The sequence below is a fragment of the Prionailurus viverrinus genome, chromosome D1 (assembly GCF_022837055.1).
Source record: "Prionailurus viverrinus isolate Anna chromosome D1, UM_Priviv_1.0, whole genome shotgun sequence".
NCBI classification, from domain to species: Eukaryota; Metazoa; Chordata; class Mammalia; order Carnivora; family Felidae; genus Prionailurus; species Prionailurus viverrinus.
This window is the reverse complement of record NC_062570.1, coordinates 112,526,894-112,552,784: the sequence shown is the minus strand read 5'-3', so window position 1 is coordinate 112,552,784 and position 25,891 is coordinate 112,526,894. Positions and strand designations below refer to the sequence as shown.

The 25,891-nt window shown below is 59.3% G+C and overlaps 1 protein-coding gene across 11 annotated transcripts in view; it reads left to right on the top strand.

Moving 5' to 3' along the window:
• SHANK2 (SH3 and multiple ankyrin repeat domains 2) overlaps positions 1 to 25,891 on the top strand; it is a 516,273-nt gene that overhangs the window by 299,391 nt on the left and 190,991 nt on the right. For all 11 annotated transcript variants that reach the window (XR_007156245.1, XM_047877830.1, XM_047877836.1 and 8 more), the window contains one exon: positions 19,552 to 19,627. Coding sequence is in view for 10 of the 11 variants with exons in the window: in XM_047877830.1 (XP_047733786.1) it covers positions 19,552 to 19,627 (76 nt within the window). In the remaining variant the exon portion in view is untranslated. The remainder of the gene's footprint in view (positions 1 to 19,551; positions 19,628 to 25,891) is intronic.

Sequence of the window (25,891 nt, the reverse complement as noted above, 5' to 3'; positions counted from 1 at the left end):
TTCCGGCTCAGGTCACGATCTCATGGCTCGCGAGCTCCAGCCCTGCATCGGGCTCTGTGCTGACAGTGAGGAGCCTGCTTGCGATTCTCTCTCTCTCTCTCTCTCTCTCTCTCTCTCTCTCCTCTCTCTCTCTCTCTCTTTCTCCCCCTGCCCTGCTCCCTCTCTTTCTCTCTCAAAATAAGTAAACTTAAAACAAAGAGGCAGCCCTTGGGTGTGTGGGAGCTTCCTGCGGGCACTGCCAGATGCAGGATCTCCACCAGAGACACGCACGACAGCGGGGCTTCCTGTCTTCTGCCCTTCAGACAGGCGTGTCCCCGCACCAGAACTGGCCTGCTCCCCTGGCAGAGGGTCAGGAAGTGCAGCGTCCACACTTGCCCCCGGACAGCACGGGAGGGCGAGAAGGGGGCAGAGCGTGTCAGCAGGTAGAGCACGACGGAGCCGTCCTTGTGGGGAGAAAGCGCCCGCGACGGCGCAGGAAGGTCACGTCCGCGCGTCCGCGTTTGGGCCCTGCCGGACCAGGAAGTGGGTTAGGAGGATGCTCCGTGCAGGGCTGGGCTCCCAGAGCGCGAGGGGCCCCACCGCCAGGGGAGAGGTTTTGGGAGCCGGTCAGCGGTTGTGCAAAAGCTCCAAGCGAACGAGGGACGTTGTCCCTTGATGTCGAGGGTGTTGGTGTTTCGGACCATCTAGCGTGTGTTCGGTCCCTGCCAAACACGCTTCGTGCCTCACGTGACCAGGGCACAGGATTGTGCTCTGTTTTAAAAAGGGCTTTCACTCTCTGGACTGGGTGGGGACCTCGGGAAGCGTGTGGCGCGGGGGACTCGGCGTGCGGACAGTGACCTCCCAGCACGGGACAGCCACGCTCAGCCGCCTGGACCCCTAGGGCACATGGGGAGACCCTGCTGGAGGCCTGGCTGCTCGCACGCGATGCCCTGCACCTGTGCTCTCAGAGCAAAGCCTCCCTGCAAAGCGGGACGTGCACGGCGGTCGGCCCTGACCCCGCCAATGCCCGCCGTCCCGCACCGGCTGCCTTGCTCGCAGCCTCCTGGAGACGGTTCCGTCTGTGGCTTCTGCATGTGACTCTGGCTCATCTCTGACGTCCACGCAGCAGTCACTGAGAGCTGTGCCCCTGCGGGACACCCGTGCTGGGTACCAGGGAGGACGCGCCCGAGGCGGGAGGGGGAGAGCGGCCGTGAGGGGCTCACGGGCATCGAGGGAAGCCCCACACGCGTGCATACTGGCACACTCACGCCTGGTGGCCGTGGTGAGCTGGAGACGGGTGCTGGCCTCTGGGGAGGTTTGTCATGGGGACTGTGTCCGTGCGCCTGGCGGGGAGGAAGCCGGGGTCCTGGGGCGCTGGGGCAGGAAGGGCGCTGGCAGAAGCTACCGCACGCAAAGTTCAGCGCGAGGTCCAGGCGCAGCCCTGCCCCCGCCGGCAGAAGCCTGGGCCTGGGGCGTCGGGGTGAGGACGGGACTCCCGGGGGCTCTGGAAGGGAAAACCTTCCCGTTGTAGATGTTTTGAGATGGTTTCCTCCGGAGAGGACAAGTCTGCATCCTAGCCTGTCCTCCGTGTGTACGCGGGAGTTCACACACAACCGCCAGTCCTGCCTGGCGTCCCACTTGCTACACACAGCGCGTGGCCCTCACGTCTCCGTCCCCTCCCTCCTGGAAAGTGACGTGGGCCCGACGGCGGGCCCGTCCACGGCAGACGGGCCGTTCCCAGCAGAGGAGGCCCAGGGTGCCCCGCCCGTGCCCCCTGGGGAGTCCCCACCACCCTCTGAGATGGCGCCTCCTGCTTCCCCTTTCGTGGTGGGTCGGGAAACAGAGCACGGTAGACCAGGGGCTTAGACGGTGTTCGTTCCTCGCGGTCCTGGAGGCCGGACGCCCAGGGTGCGCGTTGTCTTCCCGCTCTGTGTCGTCCTCGCCAACGGGAGAGAGCAAGCTCTGCCTCCTACAGGGACCCTGATCCCGCCACGGGGCCCCAAACCTCACCGCCTCCCAAAGTCCCCCCTCCAAATACCATCCCACAGGGGGGTTAGGGATCAGTGTAGGGATCGCGGCAGGGAGGGGACACAACTCACTCCACACCACAGCACAAACTTCCGGTACATTCCTCAACCAGCGGGCCTCGCGAACCCAGGCACCGTGACCGCACGACGCGGAGCTGATCCCTTGTCGCGACGGGAAGGAGAAGGCCCGTGCGTGGGCGCGACACCCCGTGCACACGTGTGACTTCGTATCCGCCCCCGGGCGGGACCAGTTGGCGGGAGTTGGCGGGCGTTTGCACAGTGCTTTACAGTTTACGCAGCGTGTGGGTGCGCTCGCGGCCGCGTGAGGGCATCCGCGGGTGCGGGTCCCCGTGAGGCGTCCGGTCAGACGGGCCCCTGCCCACGCGGAGCCGCCGTCTAGCCCGGTTTTCCTGATGGCAAAGCCGCATCTGGAGGGGGTGAGAAGCGTGCCCGTGGTCACAGATCGGGAAGGGCAAGCCCTCCACCCGAGGCCCCGTGGCCTCCCGCTGTCGCCTCCGCGGGCCGGCCCGGCCGCGCTCAGAGCCGTGGAGGGAGGTGCCCTCTCGGTGCAGCCGTGTGCTCTTGGCGTCCTGGAGAGACAGGGTGCCTCCAAGGACACCAGCCTTCGAGATGCCAAGTGCAGAGGACGTAGGACGTGGGGCTGCACGGGGCTCGTGTGCACTGTACCGAGCGCTGGAGAGAGGGGGCCGGTGCTGTTGTGGAAAACCCGCGCTATTTTTACCCTCCGTCTCTGTCTCTCCGCTTCTGCCTCCCACTGAAATCCCTCCCGGTGAGCGGCAGCCCTGGGGCTCTTGCGTGCCAGGCACAGGCTATTTTTGTGACCCCCACCCCCACCCCACCACGATTTGCCCAGAGGTCAGTCGGACCGAGGGTGAAAGGAAGGAAGGGCTCCAGAGAACCAAGAACCCACTTGGGTCCGAGGGGTTGGAGCCTCTCTCTGAGCTCCAAGCCGACAGGACAGGGGAATGGTTCAGGGTTGGCCCGGGGCACCCAAGGAAAGACCCACACGTGATTTCCCGGGAGCGAAGCCCACGTCTCACACAAGCGCGGCCCGCCTGGGTCCCCATCCCCACCGTCGGCCGAGAGCCGTGCGTCCGGCACCCCAAGGCCCCTCGTCCCCGGGAGTGCCCAGGCAGGAGGTGTGGGATGCAGCGAGGGCACAGAGCTGGGGGGAGAGACCCGGGTTCCAGCTGCAGGCCGTGTGGCCTTGGCTCAGTCACTTCTCCGGGCCCCATTTCCTCATCCTTGATTCTTCACGGGGCCTTTATCCCGGTGTGGTTGGGTGAACAGGACGCAAAGCATAAGTTACCCCACAAACCCTGGGGATCTCTGGGTGGCGTTGGCTGAGCCACACTGCGGCGAGTGCACAGGTAACAGGCTGTTTGAGCCTCTCACCTGAGCGGTGGAAACAGCATCCTGTTTCACAGATAATCCGTTGTCCTCTCCGTCGGACAAATAGAACTGGAATGCGTTCCGGGTCACGGGGCCAGTGAGTGGCAAGGCCGGGGCCTGGCTCCTGGCAGTCTCCGGGGGTACAGAGGACATTCGTAGAGAATTACCCCCCTTCCGACCCATTTCCTAACCCACAGGAAGGCTCCAGCTCAGAAAGGCGAGGGGTCTCGTCTGAGGCTGCCCAGGGAGCCCCTGGTGGCCATTTAGGAAAAGAGAGCGATGACAAATGGCCAAAAGGAGTGAGAACCTCTGTTGTCCCGGCTGATACCTCCCTTCTCACGCGAGGCAACCTGGCGGGAAAAGGCTCAGCCTCCAGCCCCCAGCCCTAGACCAGAGCCCAGGCTCTCCAGCTACGGCTGCCGACCACCAGCCTCCAAACCCAGTTTACAGCACGTCCCCGGATTTGTCCCCAAATCCCTCCATGCCTCCCCGAGTCCCCAGGCCCCCCACCCCCACCCCACCCGAGGGACGCAGGGTCCAACAGGAGGCACCTTAGCCCGGGACCGATTTCACAGCCACGCGGTTCCTTCCCTCTGCCACTGGCTCGGCAGGGTCGCGTGGCCAAGATGGGCTCGGCTGCCCGCTGTCCCTCCACGGCGCACGGGCCCCCTGGAAGTGCCGGGACGGAGAGCACGCTGGGTGTTATAAATGAGAAAGCAGTGACCCGGGATAAGGATGTGAAAGCTGCTAAGTGTTACCCCGGCCCCGTGCTAATAGCCGGGTTGAACCATTTTCCTCTCCCTGCTAATGGCATGCATAATTGCACTGGTTTTCCAGGCGTCCTTCACCCGTACGTATTTAGACTAGTGACTGATGCATTGCCATGGAAACCGGCACTAGGAAAAAGAACCATCCCTGGTACAGTGGGAAGTGGAAAAGATGTGAGCGCCAATCTGGAGCTTACAACTTGTGTCAAAGAACTGAATTTTCCGCCGCTCCAACGTGTGGTCTTGGAAAGTCAATTTCGCGAGCCTCCCTGTGGATTACGCGCTCCGGAACCATCTTTCTTCTCCCTCTGATTTCGGTCTCCTTTTTCCTTCTGCAACTGTGACCCCGGAGGGCCGCAACTTTTTTTTTTTTTTTTTCCTCTCGGATTAACAGACAATAGTAGATGAGGCCGGCGGCCTCGGGGACTCGGTTCCCCCCATGGACCTAGAGCCGCAGCGGGACCAGCCTGAGTGAGATGGTCACACCCAGGCTGGAGATGATGGCAGAGAATTCGCGGTTCAAGAAGAAAGTTCATTTCGGAGGTATGGTGCCGCCTCCCCAACCCGCTTCGGGCTGGTGCGCGGACTCTTTGTTCTCTGCCAGAATCGCGGGACTGGCGGTCCTGCGGGCGCTCGCTCAGACGGGGCGGCTTGCTGTGTAGGCGATGGCTCTACACTTGGCGTGTTTTAGAATTACTGTCTCTGCTTGCTGTGCTTTACCGCAGAAGCCTATTGTTTCTGTAACGGCCCTCTCCTGCTTCCAGTGTAGACGGGAGGACCAGAGCAGCCGTCCTGCCATTCCGGGGGGCTCAGGCGTCTCTTGCTGAGCCCCCGTGGCTTTTCTGCCTTCTCAGGAGCCCCGTGCAGTGGCCAGTGGGTCTTTCGGAGCAACTCGGTCTTCTCTGCCTCCTGAGCAGCCTTGTTAACTCCAAGGGAAGGCACCCACGTTGTGAATGGCTTTGATGCAAACGCATAAATGGGCCAGGGTCCCCGTGCTTTCTGTGGCCTGGCAGACTGCACTGGAGGGTCCCCAACCTGGTCAAGGCAGCGTGCCCTCCTAGCCAGCCCAGCCTGCCCTCCTCCAAGGAAGCATGGCTAGTTGGGGCTTTAGGTTGGGTGTCGTGTTTCGTTTTTTTGTTGTTTTTTTTTTAACCAAACGCACTGTGTGCTCCTTCGGCATCATGGCCCCGGGGACAAGAGGACACCGTATGTAGTCTCAGGTCACGTTGCTTTCTTCAGCTTCTGCAGAAGGCTGTTACCGACGGCTCCCTGTCGCTCACAGAACTAGAGTGGAGAGGAGACCCCCAGCTTGTGAGGGTCCACCTGGTCAGATACGAACGCCTCTCCTTGATGGAGCCCCCTCCCGGACGGTGCTTCCGTGCGTGCCGAGAGAAACCGAGCTGTGACCCGTCCCCACTCCAGGGACACCCTCCCGACCCTGGTGTCAGTCAGGGACCTGTAACCTCTTTGGGGGGAGGGGGCGGTGCCTGGCCTCTCAGCAGGTGGGTGGGTCGCAGGCAATGAGTCCCCGAGGGGCTGGCCACCACGTGGGAGGTCATTGCCGGGGTAGGTCCCCTTGCGATCCGCTCGCACCATCGGGGTCACCCTCCCCCAACTCACCCTGACCCTTCCAGGGCGAGCCCACTCATTCCCGTGGCCTTGGACCGTGGTCTGCCCACTCGGTGGCCTGGCGCCACGCTGTGAAGGCCCCGCCTGCCTTCCCGCACAACCAGGGCGGTTTCCTTGAGCTCCACAGGTCTGTCTTCTCTGTGTCCTAGTTCCTCAGCCTCAGCTGCCAGCGTCCCTAAAAAAGATTTTGAAGAACTAAAAAGAAGCCTCCCGCCCCCAGTCTGTTCTAGCTTGTGGTGCCCTTGGCTGGGGTGGCGGTGCAGGGGGGGCGGGGCGGCCCTGCCTGCGGGGGAGGGGTGTCCCAACCTGCTCTGGGTCACAGCTCCACAAGTGGTGGCTCTGGCCGGGGAGAGAGGCCGGTTCTGTGGGGGTCGGGTCCTGGGTGACCGAGGGGCAGGTGCCGGGTGGGGGCCCGGGAAGCAAAGGATCGTGCTGAGCGTCCATCCGACATCCTGGCACGACAGAGACACCAGGCTTGTGCTCCCTCTGGGCCGGCCTGTGGCTTCAGTGCCAGGAAAGGCTTTTCGAGATCCCTGCATGTGATCGAACACCCTCCTCTCCGCCGGGGTCGCTGCGGCCCCGGGGACAGCCACCCCTGGCCAGCGGCGGTGCGTCTGAATGGAGAGGGAGGGAAACGGGGCGTCCTTGGCGTGGATGTTCTGACCGAGCTCAGCGACAATGTGCCACGCGGGCACCCGGTCCTTCATTTACTGTAATTTCCACTGAAACAGCCTTTCTGGTTCTGTGCATGGTTGGTATAAATGCTTCCACTTAGCAGCCTGGGCTGATAAAAAAAAAAAAAAAAAAAAAAAAAAAGCAGGAGACATGCTCCTTACTACAGAGTAGAAACCAGCTCACTGACAGCCGATCTGGGAGGGAGGGGATGGGTCGAAAGTGCCAGGAGTTGGGCTCAGCTTCCTGTCCTGTGGTGTCCCAGCCTCGCTTAGCCTGGAGGCTGCAAGAAGGGGAGGACAGGACTGCAGACCCCCGACCACGAGTGCTGGGCACCCCGGGTGGGAAGCGTCCACCGAGCCCACGATCCCAGGGGAGCAGGACCAGGAGCAGAGGGTCTAGAGGTGGGTCCCTGCGGTGTGACCTTGGGCGGGCCTCTGCGCCTTCTCAAATGGAGAAGGGCTTCCTTAGCCTGAAAGCCTGTGATCCCAGGGGCTTCCTGCATCCCGAAGGATTCTCGACTGTGGCGTCGTAAAAGGCGTTGTCTGCAGGGAACTCTTCATCTCTGAGATCTGTCCTTTCAAAACCGCTCCGGGGAGGGTGTGGTCAGATGCGGCGCCCCGACCTTGAATCCTGGAGCCAGGGTTTGGGCCAGCTCCACCGCTGGCTCTCGAGCCGGGCGACTTTGGAAAGCGTCCGGTCGCACCCGACTTTCTCCTGGGCGGAACGAACTTGCTTTGTGGCTCTGCTCTGTGGTCGTGGCAGAGGCGCTAAGGGGGCGCCGAAGACCAGTTCTGTCGCTCGCAAGCTGTGCGCCTGGGGACACCCTTCCGCGCCTGTTGCCTCCTGTGTGTCCTGCCTCTTGGGGCTGTTGGTGACCAAAACAGGAGACGCGGCTTTGCCCCTGGGACGATGCCGGGTGGGCTCCCAGAGACTAAGCGCAGAGCCCGTCACCTAAATGCACAGGCCCGCTCCATCTTGCCCTGCGTCTCCGCCATCCCAAGGTGGCAGAGTGGCTGTGACACTCCTCAGTCCGGATGGGAAAAGGGGACGTGCCCTCGGGAGGTCTGGTTTGCGAAGGGAGGGCCCGCCCGGGGAGGAGGCCGGGGATGTGGTGTTCGGGCCTCCCAGGCTCCGCGGAGGTGCTGTTGAGGGAGCCTGCTCTGTGTGTCCATCGGAGGGAGGGAGGCGCTGGGCGCAAGGCAGAGCGAGCGCTCCATGGCCGGCCGGGCGTGCAGGGTGGGCCAGGGAGGACCACCATCTCCTCGGTCTCGCTGTTACTTCGTTACCCGTGCAGGGGGGACGACACTCCTTGTCACCCTGGCCAGCCAGGGCACCAAAAGGAGTTTAAGCATTTTGCACCTGGGACGGCGTATGGAACACGGGAAGGGCCATGTAAATGTCACCTACGACGGGGATGGCAGGTGATGGCTGTCGACAGGGGGAGACAGTGATGGCCGTGGCGATGCGTCCCGCACCCGGGGCCGCCTCCCTCCTTGCCCTGCCTTGGGGGGTCCTGCGTTCCGACTGTTACCTGAGCGGACGAGGCCAGTGTCAGAGGGCCTCGGCGGGCAGGTGGGTGCACAGACCCCACGGTCGTAAGGGGCTTTGTGAGGCCCGAAAACTGCTTCGCGAAGTCACGATCGCAGAAGCAGCTTTCGCTCGGCAACACGGCCACCGCTTGATTCCTAAGGTGCTTCGTGTGAGCTTACGGTGTGACCCACGGTCCCCCGGGACACAGCTGTCGATCGGGGAGGGAAAACCAGCCCCCATCCCGCACCTCTTCCTTTGCCTCCGGCTTTCGGAGTTTGTAGATTTGGCTTTTGCACGGTGCCTGAGCGTTCGGGACCCGCGGACGTGTGCCCTGGAGGGTTGGTGGTGGCGGGGGCACTCCCTGTGCCCTTGCGCACCCGGGCCAACTTTAGGGGAATTCAAAGCGCATGGTTATTCTGGAAAACCTAACGTGGCCCCTTGCCACTGGGGGCTTACCCAGCTGTGTGGGCGCTAGGCTGGTGTTCCCAGACCCGGGCAGGAGGGGAGAACCGAGCAGATGCCACACGTGTGCACACGCGGGGGATGGACGGAGCAGGGCTCGGAGAGCTGGGAATAAATAGAATCCAGCGACTCAGTTGCTTGTGGGCCATAACCCACCACGTAAGTGGCTTCAACCACTGGAAACCACATGCTGGATGGGGGGCGGGGGGGAGAGCGTGGCCCCAGGGCTCGTGGCCCTGCAGGCCCCCGGGGGAAGAGCTGCCAAGCACAGAGCAAAGCGCTTCACATCTGAGAGGAGGACCGTCTCCCCAAACTGCAGAGGAGAGGGTGGGGCGTCGGAGGGGCTGAGGCTCACCCCGCTCCCACCGTCCCTCGGGCAGAGCCGGACCTTGAACGCACCTTGTCTTGTGCCTGCAAACGGGGCATTGCATTCTCATACGTGACGAAGGGGAAGTAAGGTGGCCGACAGAGTGACGGTTGCCAGTTGCTGACTTGAAGAGAGGGAGATTATCTGGGATTATCCAGGAGGGCTCACTAATCCCAGCAGTCGTTAAGGGGAAGAGGGAGGCACAGAATTCAAATGAGCCTAATGGCATCTGAGGACTGGGCCCAGTGCTGCTGGCTTTGCAGATGGAGGAAGAGACCCCGAGCCCAGGAGCTCGAGCGTCTCCGGGAGCTGGGAGAGGCAAAGGAACAGACTCCCCCCTGGAGCCCCCAGCGGGGAACACAGGCCTGCCCACGCTTTGTCCTCGCCCAGTCATATCCGAGTGGGATCTCCATCTGATAGGCTCTACGAGAAAACCTGCCTGTCGAGATAGGCCACCAGGTTCGTGGCACACACCCTCCCACGTCAGGCTGGCGTGGCCTGGTCCGTGGCATGGTCCGTTTTAAGAAAGCAAGTGACCTTACTTTCTCCTCCCTCCCCTGCCAGGCCAACACCTGGGGCCCACGAGGCGCCCCAAGGACGTTCTGCAGCCGATTTAGTGAATAAACGGTCAACCATGCTAGCCGCTGCTCTGGGTGTGATAAGTGCCCCCCGCCCCCACTGCCGTGACTTTCTGGCGGTGCCACCCGGCCTCCACACCTGGCGTGGGATTGCCCTGTCGGCAGAGCCCGAGGGCTGGGGGTGGAGCCGGGCCTGGGGACACACTGTGCAGCCCCCGCCCTCTGCCCCAGCCCGCCCCCTACACCCCGGCTTGTCCCCGCTTTCGCCGGCTAGAGTCTGGCCGGGGTGAGCCATAACCCCGATGGCCGGCCCTGCCGACCCAGCCCCACAAACCGGTGTCCGGCCCGGCCGCCTTCGTGCCCGCTTCCGGCTTCTCCCCGCACTCCTGTCTGCCCGCTTCTCTCTGCTGTGCAAGGAGCCCGCCGGCATCTTTGGTTTTAAAAAAGAAAAGTTATTTCTGTCTTCATCCCCATCGGTAATCTCTTTCCTCCTTGTGGTTCCGATTCTGCATTTGGCTCGCCAGCCCGGGGTGTAGCCCGAGTGGTGTCTGATTTAAAACCCGCTGGAGATCACAGGAGCCTGTGGGAGGGAGGGGTGTGGATGCACAGCGCCGGGGGCTTGCCGTGGGACGGCCCAGCCACCTTGAACCTCCGCCAGGCGGCCCGAGCCCAGCGCAGAGGCAGGAGGCCATGGGGCCGCACCTGACTCAGGGCGGGCACAGCGGAGGCGCTCCAACCGGAACGGCGACGACGGTTGGGTTGGGGGCTCCCCCACCGCTCCGGTGTCCCCCCGTGGTGGTTTTTGCCCCTTTGGGTGAGGATCCAAGAATGGGACCCGGGAGCCAAGAGAAGACCTGGATTCCAGGGGAGGGAGGGACACGGGGAGCCTCACGACCTCACCGAAATGCCCTCCTTTTCGTCTGTCTGTCTGTCTGTCTCTCCTTTTGGTGGGACGGAAGCTAAATCTTGAGGGAAATGGGAAACAGAAGTCTGAGGGAACACAACCCCAGCTCTGTCCATTCTGGGCTGTACAGTAGGTGGCCACAGGCTCAGCGGCTCCCAACACCACCTGGCGAGGGGTTCACGGTGCCGGGGGTCAGCGGCGCAGGCGGGCTCGCCGGCTTCCGTGCTCGGTCTCGGGGGCCCCTTTCGGGCTGGAGCTGGAGCTCTGGGGGGATGCCTCCCCCGCACGTGGGGTCAGCAGCAGGATTCTGTCCCCAGGAGCTGCAGGACGGGGGACCCGTCTCCTTGCCGACCTCCCTCCGGGGGTCACTCTCAGTTCCAGCGGGTCCCCCACGGTCCTGCTTATGTGGCCCTCCATCCTCAGACACGTCCGGTTCTCTCCCGTCCTTAGATTAGCCCCTGATCATGTCCCTTTGCCAGAGAACCTGACGTTTCCAGGGGAGTAAGGCCAGGGGTGAGGGTTTCCCGGCAGAATTCAATTCTTCACGATCACCTCTGGACTGACCTGTCCAGAGTTCACCGAATTGAAGTCTTTCTCCTTTTAAAACCTACCCCAGCGGTCAGCAAGGGAGCTGTAAGTCAATATTCCTTCTGTCCCTAGAGAGAAGGGTGCAGGCGACCTTGCTTTTGCCTCCTTTCCAAGACACATGCGTGGACTTACGACCCTTTCACGGCCTCTGAGCTTGTGGCCATCGACAAAGTCAGTCTGAGGCACCGCGCCTGGGGAAGGGGACAGGAAGCTCGGGATGTTACCTGACGTGACCCCGCCATCGTGATGCGTGAGCCGAGGCGGCACGACCCGGAAGTGTTTCTGATCCTTGCAGGTCGTCTCCAGCCCACGGCCAGTCCCAGGGGAGACGGGAGCCCTTGTGTGTCCAGCGTCCTTCGCCTGGTCATTTTAACCGCTCTCTGATGGAGGGATGTCGGCGTGTGGCTAGGACGAGGTTGCCACTGCGGGGAACGCTGCCCCTGCGGTATTTGGACCCACGTAGGGGGTTGATTGTCACAGCAAATACCAGCACTTGGGAATTAGAGGCGAGGATGCCCAAGGGTCTGCAGCGTCCAGGACTGCCCCGGAAAGCATCGTGGTGGAAGCGTCACTTTCCACGTGGGTGACGACAGTTTCTAGGCAGAGTGACAGACAGAAGAGCTGAAAGACACCGTGCTTTTGGTTGCAAGAATCCTAAAACCTGCGTGATCTGGGTTACGTGGAGAAGCATGGTCCATCATAAGGATGCGGGGCCCTTCCTGGGCCCCGAGGGCAGAGTGTGTGGCCCAGCCGCCCTCCCCTGGTTCTGGGAGCAGGTTCTAGAGTCGGCACGGGCTTTGCCAGGAGCCAGGACAGCTCAGCCGGCTCTCTGCAGAGCCACACGCGCTCCGCCACTGCCCCGGGCTCTGGCCGTAGCGCCCGTCTGTTTCCCGTGGTGACGGCCTTGGTGCCCCAGTCGGGAAGGATACGCTCGCCTCAGACAGGAAGCTGAGACCATCCACGTCAATTCCATGTTCCCAGGAGAGGGTCTGTAAGCAGAGTCCCGGACAGGCTGCGCGGGGTCCGTTCACAAGTGCACGTGCCCCCGCAGCATTGTCACACCCTGCTCCTGGCCCCTTTCACAGATGAGAGAACCGAGGCCCGGAGAAGCAATTTCCAACCTGGGCCGCGCAGCCAGCAAGGGACTGGGCTCACGCTTGCCGTGTTAGATGCAGGCGCAGTGACCTTCCTTGCGTGTCTGTTCCATGCGGGCACCCGTGAGCAAGGGCGCCGCCCCTGGGGACCCTGGCTCAGGAGAAGGGGCCGCACCCAGGCTCCTTGCCCTCTCCCGTGAGGGCATCTCCTGACCCGAGAGCCCTCCTCCCCCCTCACCGTCCTTGGAACTACCTGTTGGCCTTTCGGAGTCTTTGAAAATCGTTTTGAGAAGATTGCTTCCCTCAGTTCCTTTTCCAGAATCAGCCACCCTGGGGGACCAGAGGCCATTCTCATCTCCCCACATGCCCCCTCCTAGCTCACTCGCCGAGCTACATGGCATAGTCTACCCAGCAGCAATGCGTAAAGGGCTATTTTAAATGCCGACAATCTGAAGCTTGTCATGCAATCTGTCACTCCTTTTCACGAGTCGCGAGAGGTATATGGGATGGGATTTCTAGCCTTTTTTTCTTCCCGTGTAGATTTTTCTAGGCCACACTCACAAAGAAGCCTCCAGGGTGCGTCCGCCTAAACACTGCCCGCGTGGGGTGCCGGGGTGCACGGCCGTCACCTGGGAAGGGGTTAGCCCCCAGCTGCGTCGGTGGCAGAGAGGAGGTGTCGTGTTGCGAAGCCAGAGACTCTGGGGTCATTTCGTCCAGCGGTCAGCTTGGTGGTCGAGAAGCTGAGGCCTGGAGAGGCAGCGTGAGGAGGGTGCACGTTGTCCCCATCAAGGTCGGGACTGGAGCTCAGGCCTCTCAGTTTGCAGGGCTGGCTGCTTGCACCCCAGCCGTCCCCGGGAGGAGCCACGTCCAGCCCTCTGTCCTCCAGCCTCGACCTGTCACGGTCCCACCCCGCGGGATGAAACTGCCCACGTTGAACAGGAGCAAAGGGCCCAAGGGCGTGTGGTTTTGTGCACAGTGACCGAGCACTTTCTGTGTGCCAGGCTGCGTTCCAGGAGCTGGCGCTCTGGCCGGGCACTGGAATTTGAGTTGGGGAGAGCGTGTCCCAGGGAGTCCAACAAGTGTAGAGGTCCTGAGGTACGGACGAGCTCGACATTTCCAAGGAAGGAAGGGGAGCCTAAGGTGACAGGAGTGGGGTGATTGAGGAGGGAGAACAGTAGGAGTCAAGGCCACGGTGTCAGGCCAGCGTCATCCAAAGACGCTTGGTGGGATTCTAATTCCATGGGAAGTTGTTGGAAAACAGTAAGCAGCACTGACATCACCTAATGCTTACATTTTTTAAAGCTCACTCTGCTCTACGGAGAGTTAGACCGAGGAGGGTAGGGACAAGTGTGGAAGCAGGGAGACCAGTGGCTACTGCAACAGTCCAGGCAAGAGCTAATGGTCGCTCAGATGAGGGCGGAGGGATTGCTGGCCTCTGAGCTGCAGGAAACGTACAGACCTTGCTGCATACAGCCCTGGGCCCGGTGCAGGCCAAGGAGGGGGCCTGCGTGCAGACTACTTGGTTCTTGGCTTCAAGAAGCTTCTACGGGGTTAGGGAAACAGACAGGTTCCCTCTGGGTTGGTTAGTTTATGTCCTTTCTTTCTTTATTTTTTTTAATGTTTGATTTATTTTTGAGAGAGAGAGAGAGAGAGAGAGAGAGAGAGAGAGAGAGAGGGGGGCACAGAGAGAGGGAGACACAGAATCGGAAACAGGCTCCAGGCTCTGAGCTGTCAGCACAGAGCCCAACACGGGGCTCGAACGCACGAGCTGTGAGATCATGACCTGAGCCGAAGTCGGACGCTCAGCCAACTGAGCCCCCCAGATGCCCCAGATTATCTCCTTTCTTTATCATCAGCAGAGAGGCGTCTTCCTCTGAGACACATAAAGAAGCCATGTGCTGCTGTCCTTCGCTCTGTCCACGTAACTAGGATACGGTCCTATAGTCTGTTGGGCAGTTTTCCTTTTCTAGAAGGTATGAGCATCCTCCCAGACAAGGGGCCGAGCTCTGCTCTCGCGTTGATTGTGTCTAGTCTTTTTTTCTGCACTCACCGGGACTCCCGGTTGCTGTGATGAAAGCCAGCTCCGCCAGGCCTGAGCGAAACATGGAATGTGCTGCCTCTCGTGAGAGGAGGCCACGCACGGTCTGCATCAGTCAGCTCAGGCTACGTAAGCTGCAGTAACAAACGTGCCCCTAAACTTAATGACCTAAAACCACAAAGTTGTCTGTCTCGTATCCCAGGGGGCTCACTCGGGGACCCAGGCTGATGGGGATCACCGTCTCAAGTGTACTGGGCATCATGCCCCAGGGATAAACTCAATACTGGGGGCAAGGGGCAGTCTTGCATTGGGGACTAAATGCTCCATCCGTCCAGGAAGTGGCATAAGTCGCTTCTCGAAACTCACTGGGCAAAACTAATTTCAAGCATCATCTGGCCAAGCCGAGGTCACCTTCCTCAACATGCAGCCCTTGGAACATCTCAGAAAACGCCAGTGGGTCATGTGTGGGCCACGGGTCCCTCAGTACTAACGATGGGGTCCAGGACAGTCCAGCGTGATGCCTGGACCGGCCTGGGACACAGCCGTGCTCGTGGTGACTGGGGCGGCATGCCTCTCGAGAGGTGGCTCTCCCGGGACCCCCGCATGGTGACGGGAGCAATTGTTTCCCCAGGGAGGGGACTTGTAAGCACACGAACTCGCTGTGGGCACCACACCTCGGGTGGCGGGTCTCCTGGCTGTCGGGGGCGGCCTTGCAAACAATGAAGTTCATGGCCCCATCCCTCCTTCCAAACTTTGCAGCTGTGAACAAGGGTTAGCCGCACTGTCTTCAGCCACAAAGGAAACGTATTCGGTGTGTGTCACTGAACAGCCAGGCGCAGCTGTGGGTTGTGCACAGGGCTTCTGACCGTGTCACCAGGGCAGTCGGTCGGTCCCCCTATCCCCAGCTGCTCTACTGTCCTGGGTGTGACTCGTTCTCAGGCAGCGTGTTCCCCACGGTGGCCTCAAAAGTGGAAATCGCAGCAGCAGGAGGAAGGCTGCATTGTCCCAGCCAGGGTCACGTGCCCCTCCTCTGAGCCAGGCACCTGCTGTGTTTAAAGGAACAGACTGCCAGGCTCCCGTGCACGACCCTGGCATCCAGGGCCGAGCAGTGGGGGTGGGGAGGGACTGGGCAGCCGCACCCGACCACGTGGCCGGGCCGGGAAGGGGCTCACCCCAAAGAACAAGGGAGGCACAGCCCAGGAGAAGGGGAGTGGCTTCTGCACGTGGACTGTGAAGGGGGTGGCTGGCTGGTCATTTTAGAGTTTATTTATTTCTTTTGAGAGAAAGAGACAGAGACAGAGTATGAGTGGGGGAGGGGAGGGAGGGGGAGAGCGAGCGAGAGCATCCCAAGCAGCCTCTGTGCTCTCGGCCCAGAGCCCGATGCGGGACTCGATCTCACGTCCCGTGAGATCATGACCTGAGCTGAAATCAGGAGTCTGACGCTTAATGGCCTGAGCCACCCAGGTGCTCCTGGCCAGTCAGTTTAATGCAAGTGGAAGACAGAGGGTGATCGTGCAGGGTGTAGGGCAGAGGCAGACATAGGGGCCCGGAGGGTTCTTATGGGCCTCCCTGGAGGACCCGTGGCCTTCCGGCCGCACCTGGAAGCCTGGGGTGAGCTCTGCTGGGTGTGTGAGTGAGCAGGCCGGCCGACCCGCAGCCTTCGAACACGTGTGACCGTGTCCACATCAGAGTGACGGACAACCGACGATCTAGCTGAGGCCCAGAAGCCTCTCTGAAGGGCTCTGGGTCTGCGTTCAACCCACAGGGCTGCTGGCCGGGCCTCCGACCTCCTCCTGCTCCTCCCCTTCTGCGTCTTGTTTGCGACCCACGTGCATCTTGGGAAGGGGCCGGCCCGGGCGGCCAGCAGCCCCCGCCTCCCCGCACAGTGACGGCAGATCCCGGGTTACCAGCAAAGGCCGACCCTGGTGGTGACACGAAGGGCACACCTTAACAGTGGGGAAGGGGCCTGAGAGCGATCCAGCCCACCTTCTCTCTTCCCCGGGTCAGACGCTGAGGCCAGGCAAGGGCAGGTCCACAGGATTCGGCGTCTAAGTGAGGTTAGTGATGGTCGCAATGTTGTGTCCCTCGGTGCCCCTCCCCTGATCTTTGGGGCCGTATCCCAGAGCAGAAGTGTAATTGTGTCCAGGAGCCAGAGCACAGAAAAGACTGTGCAGTGGGAGTTTTTCACAAAGCATTCAGAGATAGTATCCTTTCAAATAAAAAAAAACGGGGGCGGGGGGAGGGTGGTGCCTGGGTAGCTCAGTCGGCTAAGCGTCCAACTCTTGATTTCAGCTCATGTCATGGTCTCATGGCTCATGGGATCCAGCCCTCTGGGCTGACGGCGCGGAGCCTGCTTGGGATTCTGTCTGCCCCTCCCCCGCTCACGCTCTTCTCTTTCTCAAAAGAAGGAAAGAAAGAAATCGTATCCTTTCTGAAGGTCTCCTTTCTCTAATAAAATAATTGAGGTAGAGGAAAGGAGCCCATTGTTTTGAACGTCCTTCCTGAGCCAAAATAAAAACGTGGTAAATCTTACGTCAGACTACGTTCTTCCCTCTTGTGTAAGATTTTCTTGATCCATGAGATCCCCAAATCTGGGAACCACTGGCTCACTGACCTAGCCTAGAAATGGTTCCCTTTCTGAAATGTTTCTTCCGGTAAACACACACGCACGTGCACACACACACACACACACACATTCACTGACGCCCCCTCTGCTGCTGGAACCCTAAACCTCTGACTTTAGCCAGGGGCCCCCACCGATCACATCTCAGTGCCCAACACCTCCCTAGGCAACCAGCGCAGAGCTGCCTATGTGGGGCTTAAGCAACAGAGGCAATTACGAGTAATAACAGCTCACAGACAGTCCCCACGGTCGCTCGGTGGCTTTGTAAGCTACTCTGCTAAACACGATGAGGTTCAATTCCTACGTAGCCCTCTGGGGCCTGGCGCAGATGGGGCCCCCACACAGATGTCACAGGGCTGAGTCGGCCGGATGCGTCGTCTGGCCTGCGTGCTCCCTGCACACCGTCATCCGACTGCTGGTGCCCTTAGCCCAGCTCACGGAAGGTCCTCGTCCTCAGGCTGCGTCTTCAACCCGGCCCCAGGATCCTGAGCCCCGGATCGCAGAGCTAAGGCCCCACCCCTGTGAGTCTCCTAGTCCCTGCATGTGGGGCGCAGGACCCGTCTCCCCCCGTGGGCTTGATAAATGACTCACATTGCACATGTGTAAGCTACAGACGCCGGGGAGGAGGGGAGGTGGGTCCAAAACATCTGGGCACAGTTCGTCCAGGTGCGAAACACGGAAGAGGTACGTGTAGCTTGGCTGGACCCGTGCCCGGCGTGGCGAGGGCCCCATGTACTGAAGCCACTCTGAGGCTGTGTGGTGTGTTTTCTTTGCTGGTCGCACAATAGGTCGTGTAGGTCAGGTGGACAGGTACTGGCCCTGGGTAGCTACCAGGAATTAGGCATGGGGGCGGGGCATGTGGTGTAACACAGAGAAAAAGGCCATCACCACCCTGGAGCACCGTAGAGGGCATGGGGACTCGGACCCCTTCCAGGGGTCACTTAGTGTGGCTTGGTGGTCTGGAGCCCCTGGGGACTCATCCTGACCCTGCCATTTAGTGGGTGTGTGACTTTGCCTCGGCAGCCTTACCGTCTCCATCCATAAAATGGGCTCGGTCCCACCTCCCTCATCTGGCTGCTGCGACTAGTGAGGGGCTGAGCGCAGATGACCAGACGGGGGCACAGGGGAAGGACCCCATAAACATTAGTGTTGATGGAGCAGGGGCACGTGGAACAGAGACAGAGGGAGGGAGGACCCCAAGGTCCTAGCAGTATTTGAAAGGTGACTGGACGTGGTCGAGGCTGCAGAGCAGCACGTACCTCGCACGGGGGCTCGGGAGGTCCCGGAGGTGAATTTGGGAATGGCGCTCGGAGCCGGACCCGGTGTTCAGTAAGCACTCAATTAGTGTCCACGACAACAGTGGTGATGTTGGTGTTGTTGCTTGTCAGAGAATCGTACCTTTGGTGTTCTTGGAGCCTCGGGGGTGGTGACGGGAAAGGGGTGAAGAGGCAGGTGGGAACCAAGTCCCAGAGGACCCGGGCTGCCTATCAGCTAAGGCAGCGTTAGCTGCTGTAACAAACAAGTCCCTCGAGGGTAGCGTGGGGCGACAGAAGTCTAATTGTTGCTCACTTCAACAGTTCAATGTACAGAGACCTGGGCATCTTGCAGGAACGCTAGAGGATTCCACCATCCTGTAGTGCCCCGGGGAGCGTCCTAGCTCTGAGCTGGGCGAGGTAGCAAGAGAGGGTGGGGAAGCACACAGGGTCCATAAAAGAGAAGCTTAGAAGAGAACCCCCCCGCCATCTTCACGATGGAATGTTCCATGGCATTGCTCACATTCCATTGGTGGGAAGTGGTCATGTGGCATGGGTGCAAGGGGAGCTGGGAAATGTAGTCCTGGGCTGGCCATTTGCTCCTCCCTCTCCCTCAGAGACATCTCCGTGCTGTGCAGAAAGCGAGCATGCATTTTTGCTGAACTAGCTGCCTCCAGGCATAAAAGGGGCTCGAGCAAAACCATGCCGACCTTCCTCGGTACCCTTACGTGCATTCACTTTTGAACTGAACGTGTGTGGGGGTTTGAATAAAAGCTCGTTCGCCTTGGACCATGGACTGACCACAGAGAGGGTTGTAGAAGTTATAATGAGATTTTGAGCCATTTCCTGAAGCCAACCGCATAATTTCTCTGTATTTTTCTTTTTCCTAGGGTTTAGGAAGGAGATTGTCCCGGAGATTTTATCCGTGGGGAAAATACCTGAACAATAAATCATTGATCCCCCGAATTTCTTGTATTTGTGTTTTTGTGGGTTTCCTCCCTCTGGCCCCCCGCTAGCTGTTAAAATCTATTTACATTCTTCAAACTGTGTCCGGTGAAGTTTACGTCCAAATCTGCTGAGTAAGAGAAGCAGGCAGAGGACTGAAATTAGGAACGTGAATCGTGTCTGGGGTTTTGTTTGTTTGTTTGTTTGTGTTTTAGGAAAGAACGTCTACAGCCAGAAAAGTAACAACAAGCCTTCTTTTTCCTCAAAGGCAGGTCATGTTCACATTAGCCGGAAGGCCCAGCAGCATCACCTGGGGATACGTACCGTTCTGGCGGGTTCTGTGAGCCACTGCTATTCTGGCTTGAACTACATGACTGTCTTCTTTGCAGAGCACTGCCTCCCGCCCCCTTCCCGAGCCCAGGACCCGGGGCTGTGCCTTCTTTCTGGAATGAGGCTCCTGGCTCTTCAAAAGTTGGCCTCGGGGTTCATATGTGTTCCTCACAGTTTGCAAAGTTAGGCCCCAGAGCGAGGCCTTCTCTTCCTCCAAGATTTTTCCCCAGGAGAGCGGGTCTCGCGCTTCGTAGGTCAGATAAGTGAGAGGCCCGGCCAGCCTCGCTTGGTTTCCGCATTCAGGGGCCGTGACTTTTCTAAACAGTGTTTCTCTTCCCTCTCTGTGCAGAAACTCGAGCAGACCGCAGCAAGAAACTCTTCAGGCACTACACAGTCGGTTCATATGACAGCTTCGATGGTTCCAGGTAAGACGTGGCTCTTTCTCCGCCAGGCCCCCTCTGCTCACAGATGCTCACGTGGGCCGCAAAAAACGCTGGACCATCGTGCATGGAGCACTCGGGCGCCCTTGGCTTTTCCCCTCAGTGTGTCCATTGGGACCCCCGCCCCCAACCCGCCACGGACTGGGATTACAGAAGCCACCGTCTTCCGGAGAACCTGCCCAAGATGCGGTCTCCGTGCTGCCTGAGGTTTGGGGTCGGGCTGGAGCGCACCGTGGGGTGGCTCAAGGGAGAGGGCTGTCTGTCCAGGAGGAGGACGACCAGGCATGGTGTGGGGGGGAGTAGCATGGATGTCAGTGACGACAGTGGCTGGCCACAGAGCCACGGGGCAGTGCCCGGGTTGCACCCCATCCCGGGAATATTTAGGGTGCCGTAGCTCTGGGCTTCTAAGTCGTCTGCGTTTTCCCTCTGCCTCCTGCCTCTGAGTTGAAGCTTTTGTACAAGGAAGGCTCACCCCGCACCCCGAAAGGCGTGGCACCAAGCAGGCAGGGCCTTTGAGCACAACGTACGTTCGTTCCGTTGTGCAGTCATGCCCACCCTCCGTCTCCGGAACTTTCCATCTTCCCAAACCGAAACACTGTCCCCGTGAAACCCCGAAAGCCCCCAGGCCCTCCCCCAGCCCCTGGTGCCCGCCATCCACTCTCTGTCTGAATCTGGTGACTCTAGGGGCCGCCCAGAAGGGGCATTATACGGTATTTGTCTTCTTTTGCGGCTGGCACGTTTCACTCAGCGTGGTGTCCTCCAGGTCCGTCCGTGCTGTAGCAGGTGTCAGTGTCCCTCCTCCGCAAGGCTGAAGAAGGTCCCTCTGCAGGCATAAGCCACGTTTCGTTTGTCATTCCTCCGTGGATGCACACCCGTGTTGCTTCCACCTTTTGGCTGTTGTGAATGGTGCTGTTGTGGACATGCTTGTTCAAGTATCTGAACACCTGTTTCTGGTCCTTTGGGGTGTACGTCTGGCAGTGGAATTGCTCGTTGGACCTGGCTTTAGTGCCGACCTGTCCCGACCACCTTTCTGTTGTACACAAGACGGTTTAGGACGGGAATCCCACGCCGGGCAGAGGAGCCGAGCCGCCCCTCCCAAGCGGGTTTTGCTGACATTGCCCACTTTTTGGCCTTGAAAGTTCAAGCTGCGGTCTGTGGCCCAGTACCGCCGAGAGAGAGAAAGCTCAGAGGCTGGTGGCTTCTGGGGAGGCACGGCTGACCCCAGCTTCTCTCGGCCAGTCTCTGTGGGGCTCAAATGAGTTGCTTCTGCGGCCGCAGGCGGCTGCTGGAGAAAGTGGACCCTGGACACGTGGTCACGGCCGGTGTGGCTGTCCTGCTTTGCTTCCTTTCTAAGAAAGAGGGTGCCTGAGGCTCAGAGAGTGGCCGGACTGTCGCCATGGTTACGTGGAGGGCCATCCGGCCTGGGAGTGGGGCTTCTGGGAGAAAGGAGCCTTTGACAGCCGCGGCTCGCCCACAGAGGGGCTGTCCAGGGACCTGAGCTGACCGAGCCAGGGAAAGAGAAGACCACGGGGCCAGGCAGGCTGGCTGGGTCACATGTCACATGGCTGACAGCAGGCCCGGAACACACTGGGGGACACACACACACACACACACACACACACACACACGGCAGCTTGGCCGGCAGAAGGCGTGCGGAACCGTTGTAGCTGTTCACAGAGAGAACAGAGCTGTCAGGAGGTGATGAGCTCCCCGCCACCGGAGGAAGCCAAGCCGGGTAGGCATTCTCTTGCGAGAATGTCCCAGGTGGTAGGACCAGGTGACATGTGAGATCCTTGTCAGCTCTGCCTCCCCCCGTCTCGACACCCAGAGGAAGGCTTTTGTTTTGCATGTTACCAACCACCGGCTCGGGGCCAGGGCCTGGGACCACAGAGAAGAGGGACATCCAGCCACGCCCCTCAGGGTCAACTGATGACTTCTGAATGGTAAGAGCTCTGGCCGCGACCGTAGTTCAGGAGTCAGTGCCGACTTTCCCAGGGTGAGGGACTCAGATGCGCCGTGGGCTCACATTGGCCAGAAAAAGATGCGAGTAATCGTGGCGCCATTTATGAACCTCCTGCCACGTGCCCGCACCTTGGCTTGGACACCACTGCTGCCCGATGGCCCTCCTCCAGTGACCTTGGAAACAGCGTCATTATCCGCTTCTCAGAACCCTAAGGTGGAGAAAGGAAGGTCACATTAAGGACCTGGCCCTCGGCCACATGGGTGCCGGGGCCTGTGTGCGAGGCGCGGTCCCCTGGAATACAGGACCCTTGCCCTCAGTCCCCTCTATCCCATGGTAAAGATGTTACCACCCAAGGCTGGCCAAGGAACTAGCTGCAGATTGAGAGAAATCGACAGATTCTAAACCGTCAGCTGGTGAAGTGTGTTGGGCGGATGGAATGACGTTACCTGGGTTATCAGGTCTGAGCTTTTCTGCCCAGGACGTAGGGCTTAGCCTGGGGGAGCCACCGCATCCCAGAACTGACCTCTTCCGGACCACGCGCTCGGCAAGGCCAAGGAGCTGGTGGCTCCCGCCTGCCATCGAAACCCAGGCGGCCGACGTGCGTGGCTCTTGGGCGGGTTTGGGGGTGAGGCTGAGCCCGGGCTCCTGTGGCTGAAGAGGCAGGAAGCGTCTAAGGGACTCACCAGCCACCGGCTCATTGACCCGCTTCGGAATCCGTGCCAGACACGGCCTGGCGAGCCACGGAGATCTGGGTGCCGCGCCAGCCCCCGGGCCAATTACCTACACCGTAGGCGCAGGGCAGCCGTCTGGGCAGGCCGCTCAGGGCTGAGGCCGCGCTGTTGCAGATGCAAATGTAATTAAAGAGAAGGCAATAAGATGCGGCAGTCAGTGGAGACGGTTTCTGAATCAGTCAGCCCTTTCTCCCCTTCCCACCCCCTCCCACCCCCTCCCACCCCGTTATGTCAACAGCTTTGCTCAGGGACTCGTTGCCGAGGAGCGGACTGATAAAAACACACCCGTTCGTTGTTCACTGGGTCCAGCTACTCCAGCCGCTCCTTTCCTCGGGATTCCCCTCCACCTCCCCATCGGTACATGGCAGAAGGATCTAGAAGCGTGGGCACGTGATCGAGATCAGAAAGCAGAGAACCTGTAGCCATGTCTACAGCGGACCTCACGGATATTTCAATATTGTTCTTAAAAACACAGAGTATAGGAGTCTCAAGTTCCCGCTAGTTTTAAATCAGAACTCCAGCCTCATTAGCATGGGGCATCGAGGAGGAGTCTACCTGGGAGAAGGAGGAGAGACCTCAGGCTTTCATACCAGGCTGAATACACCCCATCCATCCATCCACTCATCCAGCCAGCCATCTAATTACCTGTCTGCCTATCGATCAGGCAGCCATTCAGCCATCTCCTGACTCATCCATTCATCCGTGCACCCACCCATCTAGCGAGCGCCGCATCCATTCGTCTCTCCATCCGTCCACCCGACCATCCACCCATCCATCGATTCACGCCTCCATTCACCCAACCGCTCACCCATCCACTCATCCATCCAACTACCTGTCTACTCAGCCAGCCAGCCAGCTACCAATTCCTCCATCATCTGCCCATCCGGCCATCCATATTTACCTCTCCACCCATCCACTTCTCTTGTTCATCTGTCCATCTATTCAACCAATATTCATCAAAATCTGACTATCCGGGGAGCTAAGGATGTGGAGGTAAACAAGGCAAACACAGTCTCTGACCTCACGCAGATTAAAATCTAAGTAGTGAAAATAACAAAGTTTAGGAACAAATAAGCTAGAGAATCACACTTAGCAGTCAGTGCTCTGGAGCAAATCAGCAGTGTCACCATACAGTCTCTTGGGCAGGTTGGGGCAGACCTGCTTTATAGAGGGAGCCGAGGAAAGTCTAACGAAGTGACTTTTGATCTGACACCTGACCGTTCAGCAGAATCAGAAAGCCCGGCATGTGCGAAGGCACTGAGGTGATGTGCAGGAAAGCAGTGGCCTGGAAGGGAGTAGAGAGGATGATCCCAGAGAAGGACCTTGTGCTCTGTGGGAGGAGAGTGGACTTCCTCCCGTTTGTGCAGTGGGGATCCCAGAGGGCTTTAAGCAGAAGAGCAACATGACCTGGTTCACTTTCCTGGAGGCAAACAGAAGGAAGGGTGGGGGCCACCTGCGCGACCGTTGTCATCTTCCTGGCTGGGAAGTGGTGGTGACAGGCCAGTGGAGAGGTAGGGATAGACAGGTGGGTGGCTTCCGAGTGTAAGGTGTCGTTAGAAGGGACAGGACCCACCCAGGCACTACATGGGGGGCAAACGGGGAGTGCGGAGGGCTCTCCTCCTTTGGGGCTCTACAGGGAGGAGCCCCGGAGGTGAGTGGGGTTGGACCCGTTCCCTGTTGTCATCAGGCACCTCCCGGGACCCCTCGCTACTCATCCAAATCTGCACCTGCAGCTTCGGACCCGCCTGGAAGCACTGTGTTCAGAAGCGCCATGCGGGGAACGCATCTAAGGTGCTGCGTCGTCACTGTTCCTCTTTCTTGGTGAGACCAGTTGAATCGCAAGGGCAGCAAATGGTACCTGTTGGCCAGCCGGACGGCCCCTAGTGGTGGTTTCTTGCTCTCATGGCTGTCAGGCATCATCGTCCAACTTTGTATGTCTTTAAATTGGTAATTGGAAGTACATACATGCGGATAAATGATTCAACATGGGCGGGTATCGTGTTAGACTTAAGTCCTTACCCCCTGGCTCCCAGTTCTCTCCAGAGAGAACCTCTCCTGTCGGTTTCCTGAGGATCGTCCCAGAGGCGGACACTGAGTATGAAAGTGCACATGCGCATGACCTGAAGCCTTTCAAAGCCCTTGAAAGTACAGGGCCCTAGGTTTTTACATCTGACTTTCCAATAAAGACCCCGTATATATAACCTTGGGCAATTCACTGTCCCTCTGTGTGCCTCAGTCCCTGACCCCCCAACCCTATTTGCGAAGCGGAGATCAGTCTTCCGACGCAGGCCACAGCCCCGGCGGTGTTCAGGACGAGGTGAATGAGGGCAACGTAGATTAGTGTTTGCAGCTTAGAGGCACGTGCTGTACGAATCCAGAGGGACGCTGACTTGTGGACAGTGTGGGTGGGTAGCTGGTTTCCCTTGAAACCCTAACTCTGTGTTCTAGGAGAGTGCCTCGTGTAGGTAGTGAGAACTGAATGGCAAGAAACGTGGATGTCCTCCAACATTATTTTGTATTGGTATGTTTTCTATTATTCCTTCGACTTGAAAAAAAGGGATCAATCCCCGAGGACGTTCGCGGATTCGTAAGGGAACATACTTTGGTTTTTTTCCCCCTCGGTGGACTGGTGGCCGGGCCTCGTGATTAGTGATGAAGCTCTCAGGGCAGCTCCTTTGGGACAGAGAGAGGGGGTTTTGCTGTTTTGTCCCTACATATCTGTACTTGTACTTTTCACAGGTATGTATTGCTTTTCAATATTTTTGAGAGCAGGAAAGAGAGGGGTGAGTCCCTGGGCCCAGGCAACATAAGAAGTCACCACAGCTGTGCGCGCCAGCTCCCCCCGCTGGCTCTCCCAGCGGGCCGTGTGCACGAATATGGCAGCTGGAGCCAGGTCTCCAGCTGGAGGAGTCACGGCCCCAGAGAACGCGTCCCAGTAGTTTCTCCTAGAACACGTTCTCCTCCGCCATCTAGTCGTGGTGAACAGCACGCCCAGTGCCCACATGGGAGACCCGGGGCCCCTCCCCTTCCCTCATCCATCACGAGCGTCCGAGGACTCCCGCCCTCCTCCCCATTCTTCCACGGCTTGCCGAGGGGGTCGGCCCTCAGCCGTTGTCCACAGACCGCCTCCCTACCCCCGTGATTATACCTTACTTTTCTTTTGGTCTTGTGTTTTCATTGACGTGCAATCGACATATCACATTATACTACTTACAGGTGTAGAACGTCATGATTAGATATTTGTACGCGTTGCAGAATGATCGCCGTGGATGGGAAGCCTGGTTGAATCTGTCACCTTACTTCGTTACACTTGGTTTTCTCACAATGAGAACTTTTCAGATCTACTCTCCTAGCGACTTTCAAATATATAATACCATGTTACTAATCATGGTCACGGCGCTATCCGTTACATCCCTGGGACTTAGTTGTCTTTTCTTTTTTAAAAATATTTATCTATTTGTGGTGGGACAGAGAGAGAGTGGGTGCAAGCAGAGGAGGGGCAGAGAGAGAGGGAGGAGAGAAAATACCAAGCAGGCTCCGTGCTGTTCGCACGGA